The 15,404-nt window shown below is 41.5% G+C and overlaps 1 protein-coding gene across 1 annotated transcript; it reads right to left on the bottom strand.

Annotated features, from left to right (window-relative positions):
• Positions 1–4,378: 4,378 nt before the first annotated feature.
• On the bottom strand, positions 4,379–12,989 carry LOC306902644 (histamine H3 receptor; the record flags this gene model as incomplete). The annotated part of the gene is made up of 3 exons (XM_079471379.1): positions 4,379–5,953; positions 10,988–11,154; positions 12,752–12,989. 3 exons carry the CDS (start codon positions 12,987–12,989, stop codon positions 5,075–5,077), a joined length of 1,284 nt encoding a protein of 427 aa, XP_079327505.1. The 3' UTR covers positions 4,379–5,074.
• Positions 12,990–15,404: the final 2,415 nt, after the last annotated feature.

Here is a 15,404-nt window from a genome sequence, read left to right as displayed (position 1 = left end):
CGCTGAACGTCCAGCTGAATGCCATTGTGTTTCTTTTTGTCACATTCCTACAAATGTTTGGTTTGAACGCCTACAGACCAGCTGATAGGAAACCCGCTGCGAGTGAAAATGGGGTCTTTCACCTGCTGTTTACCAACAAATGACATAACTACACCATTTAACAGTTCTATTATTTCCGTCATTTATCGTACTCAAACCCCTTGTAACCTTCATTGTTGTTCACGACGTTCTGATAATTGTGTATTTTCCCAATCCAAGTTACGTAAGAGGCTTTTTCACACTTTCCTTTTTTGCTTCTGGCTTTTGAATATCCTCAGAAAAGCTCTTTTCTGCCTCTCAGATCCAATTTACATCCCAATGGTCCAATTTCAGATATAGATTTCATCCCTTACGTGGCTTAATGCCGAAAAATGTAAACTAAATGTGAACCTGAAATAGTAATGGAGATAATTCCGGAAGAGAGTGGCTGAAATTGGTACAAGACCTTGGATATTCAACCATTGGTACACCGCACAGGCAAAAACAAAAACATTTTAAAATTCTGTACAGCAGCAAGGTGCTAAAAATAACCGAGTGCCACTGAGTCGAGAGCGCTGGCGAAATCATGCCACTGTCACTTTAGACCGTAATGCCGGTGTGCGAGTTCTCCTAGGACAGAACATTGCAGTGTGCCAACCCTTTTAACCTTAAATCTCATCAAGGAGAGGCATGTCCTTGGAAGTTGTGCCACGGTGAGAACTCTTAAGCCAATCCCCATGGCCCGGTTTCAAACAATGTCTTGCATTTCTCTTTTGTTTTTGAAAACACTTAACCGGTTTATTGCTTTATTGCGTTGTCGAGTCGACCTTGGCCTTGTAAAGACAAGGTGGTGTTGTCTTGTAATCAGGAGTTTTAACTTCGCCAGCATATCTATGATGGTGCCGTTACACAGTTGACATCAGGCCAAGTCAAATCTTAATGATTTGCAGATTGCCAGACTATTGCATCAGTGGTATCAATGCACTTTGCGAGTAGTTTGTAAAGTATAGAGTATTGCATTTTCCTTGCATATAATAATTATTGTAAAAACTTTTTTAATTAAATGAGCTTGTTGGAACGGTTGCAAACAAGTTGTGCCATTAGTTCAACAATTATTCATGGATGAGGGTGTCTACAAATTGCGCACCAGTTTAGCTGTGTTTCATTGCTTTTGATAATCAACCGTAATGGCCTAGTATTGGACTTTTTCGCGTTTTGCATTACATGTAGTCACTTAACAGAAACGTTTATACTAAACCACTAAAGTAGAGAACGTCATGAAGCAATTTGTACAATAAGAGCGGATGTGTGCTACCGTACTGTCAATTTCCCAGAACAGGATGGTAAAGAAGCTAGAATCGAAGTCGAACTTTGTGATCACATGGCACATTATAAACGAACGTAACAAAAGAGTTGTGGGTGAAACGAACTGCCCATCTGTCTAAAGGTTTATTTCTTTATTGCCAGAGTGTGAGTGGGAAGGTGTTTTGGCCGTTTTGATGATTGGGTGTATTTGTAAAGGAGCTCGACCCATACATGAATTATTTAAATTAGATAAATAATTCACTCCAGAATTGCATTACATAATGATCTTTGCACTACAAGTTCTTTGAATTCGCTAGATGAGCTTTTGGGATGCGGCGAGATTTGGCAGAATATTGTATAACACTGTATGGGAAAAGGTGGATTTTTGGCCTTCTAATATGTTTTTTTTAGATAGTAATACAGTATATAAGCGATATGTCAGATTGACTTCGTTAAACCAAAACAAGCCGATAGTTTTATACGAAATTGGAAATGAGTCTGCGGACTCTGGCGTCGCAAAAGCTCACCGGCGCCATCTTGTGCAACTAGCCCATTCATATATATATAAATAAGTATAAACACCACTAGCTAGAATAAATGTGACAGCAGTATTTTCAGATTTGTACAAACTAACCCTCTCTCACAGTGAAACCTCCAGCCTCATGGCATTAGGTATTAAAAACAACACTGTGTTGTAGTTGCAGCGGGAATAATTATGTAGCATACGGCCAACATAGACAACATCGCCCGCTGGGATGAGTTTGACGGGAGACAAAATTGAAAAACTTGCAAAAATCAATAGCCCAACGTGAATCTAGCCATCTTGAATTTTAGTGAGGAAAGATAGCCAACGTGGTGCGTAACGGCCAAATCGAGGTGGCGTTAAACGAATGCACGGTTGTCTGCTAATGTCAATACACAAACCATCCATTGATGTCGAATAGTGGTACGATGTATATATATATATATATATATATACATCGAGACATAAATATGACATGATGTTATTAAACCACGGTTCCATGTTGGGCATCTTCCCTCTTATGGGGTTCATCGTGCTCGGTGGAATTTTAAATTGGCACAAACTGTGTCCTTTACTGGCCTATCATGCCTCCGACTTACTGCCGCTGTCTGTTACTCTTAATGACTGTCGTGACGCCCGCTGTGCAGGAAAGCGAACAATGGGGTGAACGTCTGTGACATTTACAGCAAAGGTTTTGCCCCAATCTGGGTCATAATTCCGGAGGCACAGGTGCGGCCGGTAATTAGGTTCAAGAATCTTCGGGATTGGGTAAGGCCGGGGACATCCTTGTGAGAGTTTGGGCAGAAGAAAGGTTAACGCACGGGATGTGAATTCAACTTCGAACAAATCCTACGTCGTTTTTTTGGTCAAGTGTTTTTCCACCTTTTGTCGTCATATTGACCCAATAACTATGGTTAAATTCCCTCTTTATTCCCCACAAACTAGAAACGAGTCCATTTTATGCTGGGTATTATTTATGTTCTTCGTTGAGTAGTTGAAACACATTCTTGCACCTTACAAGAGCTTAAAGACAGAGGGTATAAGATGCAAATAAAGCTTAAAACTGATGCAAACATTAAACCTTTAAGCCTAGGTTTTGCTTCCATCCCGAATCAGTCAGACTCTATCCCTCTGCATTTCTGTACAACATCTCCAAAGGACTTTAACCCAAGATTCATTTCCACTCGTCATGTTCTGTCAGCCTGAAATCCACACATCCGTGTAGCAGAACTTAATCCGCAGGCAGCTGGGAAGCACAGGGGAAATGTTCCCGTTGATTTGATTCAATGGTAGTACGGCCTCTCCTCAGCAGTTTCTGTTACTGTACCTACGCAACGCTTGTATCCTAAAACCAACAACCCCCCCTCCAACCGTCACACTGACGTTTATGCTATTCGGTCCACAACACAGCCTTCGAATCTCATTATCGGGAAACATGAGAGACATTAAAGCGCGTCTTTTCCAGAAGTGGCGTGCAGCAGATATCAAGAAGTCACTTCAAACGTTGCTCTCTAAATGATGAAGTCATTGATCAAGCAACTCGACGTATCCCATCCGCTCGTTCGCTTTCCACAGACAACGTATATTGCCACGGCATCACCTGGTCGAGAGATTCTCGATTTTCAAATTCAAGGATCCGATGAGGATGCTTATCATTGTGGCTTAATTAACTTGAGCTCCAAACAGCACTGATAAATCGAGAGCTCTCAAAGCCATCTGGAAAAAAAGCCATTTAGTAATTCACCGAAGCAAAGACACGACCAGAGCCGCAGAAGCGTAACGACCGCTCCAGGGATAAGACCAGAGTTATACATGCGAAATATTGCTTTGATTGCTGGGTGTTCTCTTCATTTTAATTCGGGGTATCATTATGCGCCGATATATTTTGAATATCAAATGAAAGAACATTTTGTTTCCAGTTCTTCTCCGGGGATAATAAAACCGTGTGGTTTCGCCTTTGGACCTTGTCAAACGCTTGGGGAGGATTTTACTGTGTTGCCCTCCGAAATATAAATTCAATGTAGTTCATTTAAACAAATACTGAATCGTAGCTGTGAATATGGAATTGGTCTCAGTTGGCATAACTTTTAAATCCATTAACCACTTGAATTAGGATGTTTCTTCACAACTTCGAATGCACACGGGTTGACCAAGATAAACATTTCACACAAGCCGAATCTGTGTATTTCTGTGTATTCAAAATGGTTCTACGACTCTCATTTGCCCTTTCGTTCAATTCAAATGTGACCTATTAGGTTGTCTCCGTCAGTCGATTACATCAAAAGTTGTTGTGTTAACCGGCGAGGCACCACATTTACATTGAATGGTTATTATAGATCACTCAAATTAAAACGATTGCAACATTTCTGTTTGTTGAAATATAGCAAAGTGTTGGCCTGAACGTTTCCATAGACGAAAATGAGAAATGTAGCCTCGGGAACAAGCCGAAATAAGGCCCAAAATACAAATCAATTATTCTGAAATGGCAACATGAAAAATGAACAAATAAGTAATAAGACGACAAAAGCACTGAACAACAGCTACATTGACAAAATGTAAAAGCTAATTCAAAAACGATAAAACTGAAAAGAGAACCATTGTAAATATCATTTTAAAGTACTTTGGAAATTCAACGATACGAGTATTCGGCGACAATTTACATTTTTGGGTGAACTAACAAATTCCTTGGATTATTGTAAATTCATATATCAGTAACATCATATACATTCCACAAAACTTACATTCAAGAATGATTTGGTTTGGTCTGTCCATTGCAGAAAATGAGCTCTCCTCAGTGTATGTTTGTGAAGCTGCAGAGAAATTGAGGCCTTTTCTCTTTGACACCTAATGATGTCTCGATAGATCATCTCGTCTCCGCTGAGCCGTGTGAGTCAATGGGGTGGAATATACAATAGTCGATAAATGTGGGCAGAACTGTCAAGCGGCATCAATTTCCTTACGCGGATGCCCTAAACATGCAACCTGTAAAAACAACTCCATTTCTATCTTACTTCAAGTGCTAATCGTAACAGCTTGGTTGCAAACCCATCAATAAAGGTCAACGGGAATGGTTCTTGTTTCTCGTTTTGTTGAACATAAAAAAACACGCTACTTCATTTAGACGTTGGTTTTCAGTGCCTTGGCAATGTTTCGCAATCTCGCTGCTTGTGCTTTTTAATACAGACTTCACTGTGAAAATGTGAAATCCCCTCTGTTGCTTTCAGATTATCATTGGCAGGAAGGGCTTTCCTCATGCGGTCGAACAGACTGCCGCTTGGGGCACAAAATCTTGGCAAAGGCGCGGCGAAAACTGCTGTGGCAAAGGGGATAGAGGAAAGGGTTTATGGCCGAATTTAGCCAAAGCAGCCAGAAAGTGACTTCGTACCAGTGATGTTCCACGCACGTACCCTTGCAGGCAGCCCGTATGATCACCAAGAGAGTATACGGTGCCCAGCAAACCCCAAAAACACACACTATGATCGCCAGAGATTTGGCGATCTTCTTGTCGCGGGAGAGTCGAGCGTGGCCTCCGCTCCTGCAGGGGCCGCAAGCGTTCGAAGCATCCTGCGCTCGTATTATCCTCGTCCTCATCCAACCTCGAAATAGTCCACGCTGTCTATCGGTCACCTTCATCGTCAGGGACACAGACTGAGTGCTGCTTGGGTCTCCGCTGGACGAAGGCGACACTTCCTCGTCGTCTTCGGTGGCGGCCGAAGCGCACGCCGGCCCGCCGGAGGACACCTTGCGCGTTTTCACAAAGAAAACGGATGAATTCTGGCCGTCCACGACCCGCCATCCGTCCCCTCTTTCGGCCCCCACGTGCGCCATCCTGTTGCGGTTCCTCCGCTGGATGTTGAGATAGATGCTGAAGTTAAAGAAGGTCACTGAGATGAAGGGGGAGAAGAACTCAAAGGTGGAAGCCGACAGCAGGAAGTACCAGGTGCAGTAGAACTCGGCGAAACACTCGTCCTCTGGAACAATGCTCTTGCCGACTAGCAGTTCCCAAAAGATGATGGCGGGACCGTAGAGGAGGAACGCCAAGACCCAGACTGCCAACATCTTGAGCACTGCCAGACGCGTCACACCCTGTTGGGCTCTATACCTCACCTGTTGAACAAAGCATATAGGAGGCAATAGATTAAAGTCTGTTGAGGGAGGCAAATGAAATAGCTGGAATCATAAATAAGATTAGTCTCATAGAGCTTTCACACTCAATGAACGGTCTATGCACGGTGTGACTGCCTTCACTACTTCATGATTTATTCAATTCACAGCCTACGCTAGCAGGCAGGGAGAGCAGAATCATGTGCATTCCAAACCTGTACCGTTGAACTGATCGGTTTTGATGTTTATTTGATCATCTGGACCCCAAATATTGGATTAATTGTAAGTAAATCGCTGTGTCCGCTAAACGTAATGATGTGAAACGAATAATGTACAGGTGCGGCAAGATCAGGTCAAGTGTATAAATTCACTTAATGCTGTGAATGCAATCTTTTCCCTATTTCAATTGGTTAACAATCACACAACGCCGAAGCAACGCAACAGTCAAGTTTAAATCTAAACTAAAAAACTAAACTCTTACATTCCCCTGCATGTCAGACGGAGTACGCCAAGTGTCCAAGAATAAAGACACAAAATTGATATCTCATTCTCCTCTATTCATTCTTTAACACAGACGTAATCGTCTCTTTTCACCAAGGCAGAGGATGTGTGATTGCTGTGGCGCTGTCTTTGATACTGGTCACCATTTCTTCCCTTCTCCCTTCCCTTATTTTACTCTCTTTTTATCACCCATACCGAATCAATCATTTAAAGCCATTGTTTAAATTCACAATAAACGCCGAAATTATCGCCTCGTTCTTTGACGACTTTGATTACACAATAAAAAAATGTTTTTGATTACACAATGAAAACATATTTATGGTTTCTTTATGAAGTTTAACATGCTGAATACGAGAATCACATTATTATTATTTACTATCGACGGTGCTTCCAAGAAAACGTATTCTCACACATTTCGGTATTATTACTCGCACTCAGAAATGACAAGGTACGGGCGTGACACTGAGCTCAGAAAAACAATTTAAGATTACAGCTACTAAAAATGAGTCGTCCAAAACTTCAGAAGTGTACATTTGATTGTTTTTGTCTTTAATGAATAATATTGTCCTCACGAACCAAGTTCCAGATGTAGTCACCCATCATCGCTTCATCCCACCTTCCCTGTGCTACAGACATTTCTAGATTTTCAGACGTATTTTCAGACAAATGAAAAGTTATTTTTAAAATACAATTTGTACAGTTTTGTGATACCGATTGTGGTGAGGATGGCGGGACGGGAGCCGTGAGGCGGAGGAGATCGGGAGCTAAAGAGGACGAGCGGCAGGACTGTTGGCGAGAGAGGACCCAGACATTTGTTAAGTTTGTGTTTATGGTCTTGGGGATGGCAGTCGACCGTGAGGTGGCTTTGGTTTTATTTGATTAAAGTTTGTTAAATGTTCTATCGTTATTAATGATGTAAGCTCAAAATGTACTTGGGTTAAATATACACAAAAATATTGATGTTAAGAAATATGAACACAATAATAAGCACCACAGAATTGTACAAGAATTGTAAAGAGGTCGGCAAAAAAATGCCCGTACTAAGAAATGAGATGTACTGTGCATTTAAGGTTTTTGAACCACCGGACATGTATTTTGAAGAAAAAAATGAATACAGAAATCAAGATGCACTTTTTGTAGGTCACTTATCAAGTGTGAGACCATTTTCTGGTGGCTCTTCCAGCTTACCAGACACACATTCTCAAGTCATGCGGATAATCAGTCCACGGCAGCTTTAGTAATGCTATCAACAAAGCAAAAGTGGAACATAACAAATACTACGACATTCTGAAATCGTTTTAATAAAAAACAATCATTTGGAACAGAAGCACCTTTACTAGACGTTTCATCCCACTATATGTTCTTCTCCATCATACACCAGCGTCCAGCGACAGACGGGCATAATTGTCTCCGCGGCTCGACAGCAGGTAGAATGTGACAATAAGCCTGTCTTCACTACACCATTCTCCAGAGTCCAGCCAGAAACACTTTGTCATTCAGAAATGACAAATGGAAAGATGACAAGCATAGAAAAGGATCATCTATTGGTAAAAACCGCGAGCCGGGGTTGTCAGGTGATAAACTAATGCTGCTTTCGCTCTGAAATTACTGCAAATAACTGTTGTCTTATGGGAGAGGGAGACGTGCGAGTAATGTTGGACAGAAGACAAACTTCACACCTTCAGACGTGCGTTCAGGGGCTTCAGAACTGGAAAATAAATTCTGGTTCTGACACACAACAGCCGTTTTTCTTTTGACACGCTACTCCCTCAACACAGTGTTATTAAGGAACTGTCTCGCTGAAAGTATGGCCTTCGTAAAGATCGATAATACATCGCAATACAGTACAGGTCACTTTTCACCGTAAACAGAATACACACAAGTATTGTCGCAAGTGGTAGCTCAGTGGACGCTAACAATGCCAAGGTCGTGGGTTCGATCATATGGGATTGCACATACTTACAAACAAATGTATAGGATAATGCGAGGATAAAAGCGTCTGCCAAATGCATAAATAGCAAGTAGCACGAATGATTCATTCTTATGTTGAAAACAGCAGTAAGGGTTGTCTGTGTGTTGACTAGGTAAAATGTACCATACTGAAAATGTTTAGTCAAGTACAATTTTAAATGACAATACCACTCCATAAACATCTTTGATAAGAATTCGATATCTCCTCGAAATGTCATGTGAAATGCGAAAAGCAAGTAAATCCCACGATGGATGCTTCCTATAAAAGCATTCATAGATAATACCGATAGACAACTATAAACAAGAAGTGGCGGCATCGGGTTAAACAATGAGCACATCAAAAGAGCTGCTTAGGAAATGCATTCTCAACGCATGCAAATTCCTATGCAATATGCATGAGGATGCCGAATACACTCCTGGGATGTCATGATTGCATAATGTGTTTGGATAACAGTAAAGGGGGTATTAAAAGTTATCCTGTATTTCAAACATTCAGACACGAGCTGCTAAATTATGAGTCCTTTCAACACGTCTTGTAAATGCGTTAGTGTGGCGTGCGTCTACGCCGTAACGTTTCCTAATCATTTAGAGCATTTTCCAACTATTTGCTCCTTGGGGAATCAATATTTGCATTTTATAATTCTCTCAAACGCCGCTCTGGAAAGTCAAAAGCCATTTGAAATACAGGCTGGGAAATGGGCTTCTTTGGATCGGCGGCGTCGCATTCGCCTTTCACAGCGGGACATGTTTTCTAAGCTTATTTTGCTCAAGGTTGTTCACGAATGTAAGGAGAGATTATTTAAGGATCTTCAGAACCCAAATTCCTCATCAATTCGTGCTTTGAAAAGTAGATAAAGGAGACTAGTTCCTTCCTGCCCACATTGATTTGTTTTATTTAGCTGGATAGGCTTGGTGTTTAACGGTTTACAGAGCTAACATCCATTCAAGATCCGGCACCGGTGTGAGCTATTTTAAAACAGTAGTTGCGCTAAAATATTTATGAATTCAAGTTTATCAATTCGAGTTTATCACTGCTCTTTGTTTAGCTTCTCTTCAAGCTACTAACCAAACGTAGGAGGCAGTATATCAATGAAAACATATTTTATTTATTTAATTAAAAAAACTCATAGGATGTGCTATCTTACGATAACAACATTTCAATTTAACAAACACAAATTAGACGCCATCGCATTGCATTTACTGAAATACTTCATAAAAAAGACGTAAAAATATTGCTAAAGGTTTATCATTTCACTAAACCGTAACACAGAGTCAAATATGTTTGGTTTCCTTATAGGGGCCAGTTTGTTGTGTTGTTCCAGTTTTAAATCAGACAACATACACAAACAGGATATAAAGGTCATGAAGATGACGGCTCACCGCGAGTCATAAAAGCACATGGATGCACCAGGCGGCTGCCTGCATGTCCAGAATAGCTGACAGCAGTGTGCCAGTTGTAAACCTGAATTAAATAAAGCCCCTACATGACAGGAGGATTGACACGCCAGCACTCCGGTAGAAAACACTCGGAGGCGACAGTTCACTAGTATGATGGAATATGTAATAACAATAGCAACAAGCCGTTCTAAATCTAGTCCCCACGGGATATTGTGGCCAAAAATGCTTAATTTTGCAGCAGATTTATTCAAATCTTAAATCTTTACCTTTCATCGTTACGAGGCTTTATTACAGCCCATATAAACCATACATGTAGACATACTTTCTAAATCCTTGGAAACCAAACCAGTTTAAAAGAATGAAATCACGGTGAAATATGAATATGAATGGCTGACCCTTCCTGTGACTGACAAAGCGGATATTTGCAGCAAATTGCGCTGAAACATTCATGACCACAGAGCGACGGAACGGTGAGTCCATCGAGGATGATGCGGTCTGTCTGCATCTAGTCTCTTAGCTGTGATCTGTCACTGAGGAAAAAAGCAGAACTCGAACGTTTATTATGCATCTGATTGCAATAATAGTCTTCAGCGTCTCGGGCAAGTGTGTGCTTAATAAATGGCTCGCCTGTTTTAGAGCGACATTTGTTGTGCACCGTGTCTGAAATGATGTTTGCATACTGCAGTTTCTTAAGACAACATTAAATGTCATCGCCAATAGTGTTGTTTCTTGCAATAATCGTGTAAAGCATTGGTTCTCAAATGTTTTTCGCTGTAAGGCGCCTTTTGTGTAGGGTGGATTGCTTTGCGATTAAACCAAAAACATATTCAGTTATACAATTGCATAAAATGTAGGACACATTTCTATATTTAAAAAATATCTGTGGTCCCCCTGGATCCATCTTGGGTCCCCCCAGTTTGATAACCACTGGTGTAAAGCACATAAGACCAATAGCCCACATGGCCTACAGACACATTTCTATCTTTTGGGTGAATTAGTCCATATTTCACCCAACCACCGGTTGACACCATGCAAAATGGTTGGTATCAGACATAGGGTATTACGACAACAAATATCTTTACACGTGCTGATGAATGAGGTGTGTTCGTAATGTAAATTGGGTCAATTTCGATTTCACATGGGCAAGTCTGCAAGATGTCTACTTACTGCTCGCGTGACAGACAGGAAGCGATCATAGCTGATTAAGACAATATTAAAGACGGAAGCCGTGCACAGCAAGTAGTCCATCAACAGCCACAGCTTGCACAATCCACGGCCCAACATCCACCTGCCCGTCAAGACGTAGGGGATATAGACCGGAATGCAAAAGGCCCCTGAAAAGAGACACATCACATTTTACTTGAATCTCTGGATCAGTGGATCACGTCAGAAAGGATTACAATAGGAACAATAAACCCGGAACCCTTATCAAAAAGCCATCGAGTAGCAACGGGAACAGTGACTCTGCGTCCAACAATTTCATCACTGCCTTTTCCCGACGGGCACTGAGAAGTCTCGTCCGTAATCCAAACACAGAGCCCTCGCTCTCTTATTTAGAGCTTCTTGGATGCCTGGCATTCGAAACCCTCTTTATCTGAACTACGTGGGCATGTGGCGAGGTGGACCGCCTACCTTCATAGGGGAGCCATGGAGATACACATAAGTTGTTTCTAAGAACCTGGGCTGTGAAAGCTTCGAGCCCTACGTCGCCTGAGCGCTAATACCCGTGAGCCACGAGTAAACACTTGAGGAGGCAGAGAGAGGGTTCGGTGAATTGAAAGAGTCAGTGCGGATCTTGAAATGAACCCGCAGATAGGATCTCATCTCTTAATGCACTCTGAATCCAAGGCAATCATTTACGGCAGCAGAACATTGCAGGGGAAATCGAAGGGTCTCTGTCCTAGTGTTGCGTTATAGCGGTTACTGTTATGTTTTCTACCAGGTGGCGCGTTTGGAAGACAGTAACACAGTCTATTTTATGTAGTTGATAGACGAGAATCTGGCTAAAGCATTCATATAGGTGCCAAAAATCATGGATTATTGAGGCATTGGGATTTAGGTGACTGCGTTTACTAGATTTTCTTTATCCAGTGAGGGTATTCGACAGTCAGTATTGATATCTAGTATCAATACGCAACCTCACCGCCAGATGATGCAGTGATTTCATACACTGAACCTTCCAAACACGATCCTTCTCTAATGACGTCGGTTTGATGGCTAGGGTAGAACGTCAGGTTCACACCTACTTTTCTAAATCAAATTGAAGCAGAAAACACAAGTCACGCCTACTTGTCCTCATTCAATATTCTGTTTTCCTGTCTTGTTATGGTGAAGTCAGTCTTGAACTCCGGTTTTCGGGGAGGTGAATCAGAATTGCTCTGTGGACCTGTTTTACAAATCGGTCGGAAAACTAAAGACACAAAATAAATCATTACAACTATAAAAATCTACGTTATGTTGCATACATCAGTCGTGAATTGATAAATCGGGCAGATGGATGACTTTTTTGGACCATTTTGAGATGCATCCACATTAACAGAAGAGTCACTTTCTTGCCATTACAAAATCTACAAGCAGCCTTGCAACTATAAATGTAACATTTCTTGGGTACATGTTTGCATTTTGTTTCTTTACGTGTCCATCTCAATTACTATCATTGCGTTTATTTATGTAAATATTACGTGAGCTTATATTGGACACAGATCTGATTCCTCAATCTGATAAAAAAGAAGGAGCCAAAGACTGCTCAATAAAACTTTTCCTTACATTCTCGTTTGGGTGTCTGATCTGACATTCCCACAAATATTCAGCACGTTAAACACTACGTGCTTAAAACATTGATTCTTTGTGACATATTTAAAGTTATTCGGTGCTTGATGTCCACTTTACGATTGCAATGAAAAAACCCAAAATGCGTTTCAAGATACGTACCAACGAGAAAGTCGGATATAGCCAAATTGAGGAAGAAGTAATTGCACTGGTTTCTGAGGCTCTTGTCCACGACGAAGGCGAGGATAACCAGCGCGTTTCCGACCACCACCACGACCACCAGGGTTATCATGAGGATGGCGAGGATAACCATCGTGTACCCGGGGAACGGGGCCACATCCGAGGTGACGGTCGTGATGTTGGCGCTGGAAGAATTGAATCCCGAAAAGCAGGTGACCATTGTCAAAGCAAACGCATTTGGGAAACCAGCAACAGATTTGAGCTCATCGTGGGCTCTTCTCCTCGTGATAATGATGACAGGTTAGTTTTCGTCGCCCCAGGTTTGCGTTAACTTCAGCGCGCATCCACGATAATGTTCCTATTGGGGTCTCCAAATGCCCGGAGAGCGCGTCCATCTCTGAAAGCGTCACTGATATCAAACGCCGGTGTCCTGATGGGAACTCCATGAGATGGTAAGTGAAGTCCGCGCGAGGAGACTAAAGACAGACTTTCCCTTCTCTGACTTTTCAATTCAGAAGCGCGTTCCCGTCGGGCGCGCACGCCAACTGTTGCGCGCCGCGCTTCTGTGCGTCCTCGGAGAAATCATATGCGAGGTTTTGCATGCGCGCGTTTCTTTGTGAATATTTGCTGTGATATCCACAGCAGCATGCGGTTTGCTATGAATCCGTTTTGGTTCACCCGTGCATGAACCTGAGATGTCGTCTTTACGCAGGGATATGCTTGACATGGCAACACGTGCTGTATTTTGCATGTGATTAAAACATTTTGGCTTATTTGCAATACCGTGCCTTGCTTTTTGTTTACAACTGGAATAGTTGAATTCTTGTTTATATTAAACAAGCAATGCTACAGGTGCCAAATGAGGTCATATTAATATACCCAAAGGCTATATAGTATATAGCAGCTGGGTGTAGTATGGGTATGCAAGTGATTCTTGAGCTTTGCTTACAGTAAATGGGGATGCTGTCCATGGTGCTGTATTCACTGCTTTTTAATCTGAGGTTCTTCAAACGCAGGAATAAACTGATCGAACAGAACGGATGTTTTTCTTATAAACCCATGTTGAATTGCTTTGAATTCCCTTTCAGGTCTTACAGGTACATTTGAACATGTTTTAATTGCATTTGCTCTATTGGGAACCATGCGTTCTAAAACCGTGTCTCTGTTTGGTTCAAATCTTCCCATTAGAAGCCTTTAGATTTGTTTCAATAAGAATACACATTCCTGTATAGGATTGAACTCGCATGTACTATTGAAAACACTAGTGTTCTGTAACATAGCCAACATGAAAGAAACAATACTTTTAGATAACTATTCTTAAAATAAATACACATGTTACAAGTCGCATCAATTGACCCGTTATCCCGTAAGTATACAACTTATTTTGTATTTACTTTCTGGTATCACCCACGGCACTTGTGTTGGAATAAGACACCAAAACAAATGTGTTACATCACAGCTGCTTAAGCAATTTTTAAGTGTATAGGCCTATGTGTATTCATCTATAATCAAACAAATACTTGATACTTAAATGTTAACTCACAAAGCAGTGAATACAGCACCATGGAAAGCATCCCCATTTACTGTAAGCAAAGCTCAAGAAAGAATCACTTGCATACCCATACTACTATATACTATATAGCCTTTGGGTATATTAATACATGTATAAATACCCATATGTGTTATATACTGACTTCTTATATCGGCCATTTCAGTGAGACATTAATCATCCCAATACACCATGTCAAACGCATTACTTTTACGTTTACGCAAAATGGCACACGGCACGGTACGCCTCTTCCCCTAAACACGGTCTGTAAATCTGTGCTCCATGAAGAAATTGTAATTATAGACGCCGTCAGAGGTTTGGCCCTCGTACACTGAATGACTCACTTCCCCGCTAACACAAAATAACAACTTTACCCCCGTGAGGCATTGCTCAGATGAGCGCCGGAGCAGGAAGATCGCAGACACTTTGCCCGCAAGATTCACACACGTGCGTGACATTGATAGGGAAATAATGGCGCATCTGTGAAATCCAATTTAATTGCACTGAATGGTGCGGCTCCACTAGCTTTTATTGGTGCTGGCAGTTATCCAGTTAACTTCCCCCTTACAACCCTTTGTGTCGCTGGCCTTTTATTGTGAAGTGCTAATTTCCCGGCTCTTAACCTGGGATATCTTGTCCAGGTTTGATGGATTCCCATCGCTGGAAATGGAGAATCCGCACAGGGAGCGAATCGCTTGTCATAAGGCACCAAAACATTATGAATAATGGATCTAATAGTCCTGCCAAACTTAAAAACAAGTGTCAGTTTGCTGGCTTTTGAAATAGAGTAAACATCAAGTCAATGCCCCGACTCTGAAATTACTTATTTATCCGGCTGACTTTGACACTGCCTACAGATCTACAAAAACACTGTAGTAGGTTTGAAAAAGCTGTAAGCTGCGTCTGAATTAAGCTTGTAACTTCTTCACTCATTCACTATTCCCTTAGAGTATATATAAAGTGAATGAAAATGAACAATTTCATTGTCAGACATACTGTCGCGAACATTCGTCATAAGGTTTATATTACACCTGTGTGGCTTTATGGATTGTTTTGTAAAATGGTAAAGCAAATTTTTACATTACT

The sequence above is a fragment of the Barbatula barbatula genome, assembly GCF_947034865.1.
Source record: "Barbatula barbatula genome assembly, chromosome: 13".
NCBI lineage: Eukaryota > Metazoa > Chordata > Actinopteri > Cypriniformes > Nemacheilidae > Barbatula > Barbatula barbatula.
The sequence above is the reverse complement of the archived record's forward strand: the minus strand, read 5'-3'. Positions and strand labels throughout refer to the sequence as shown.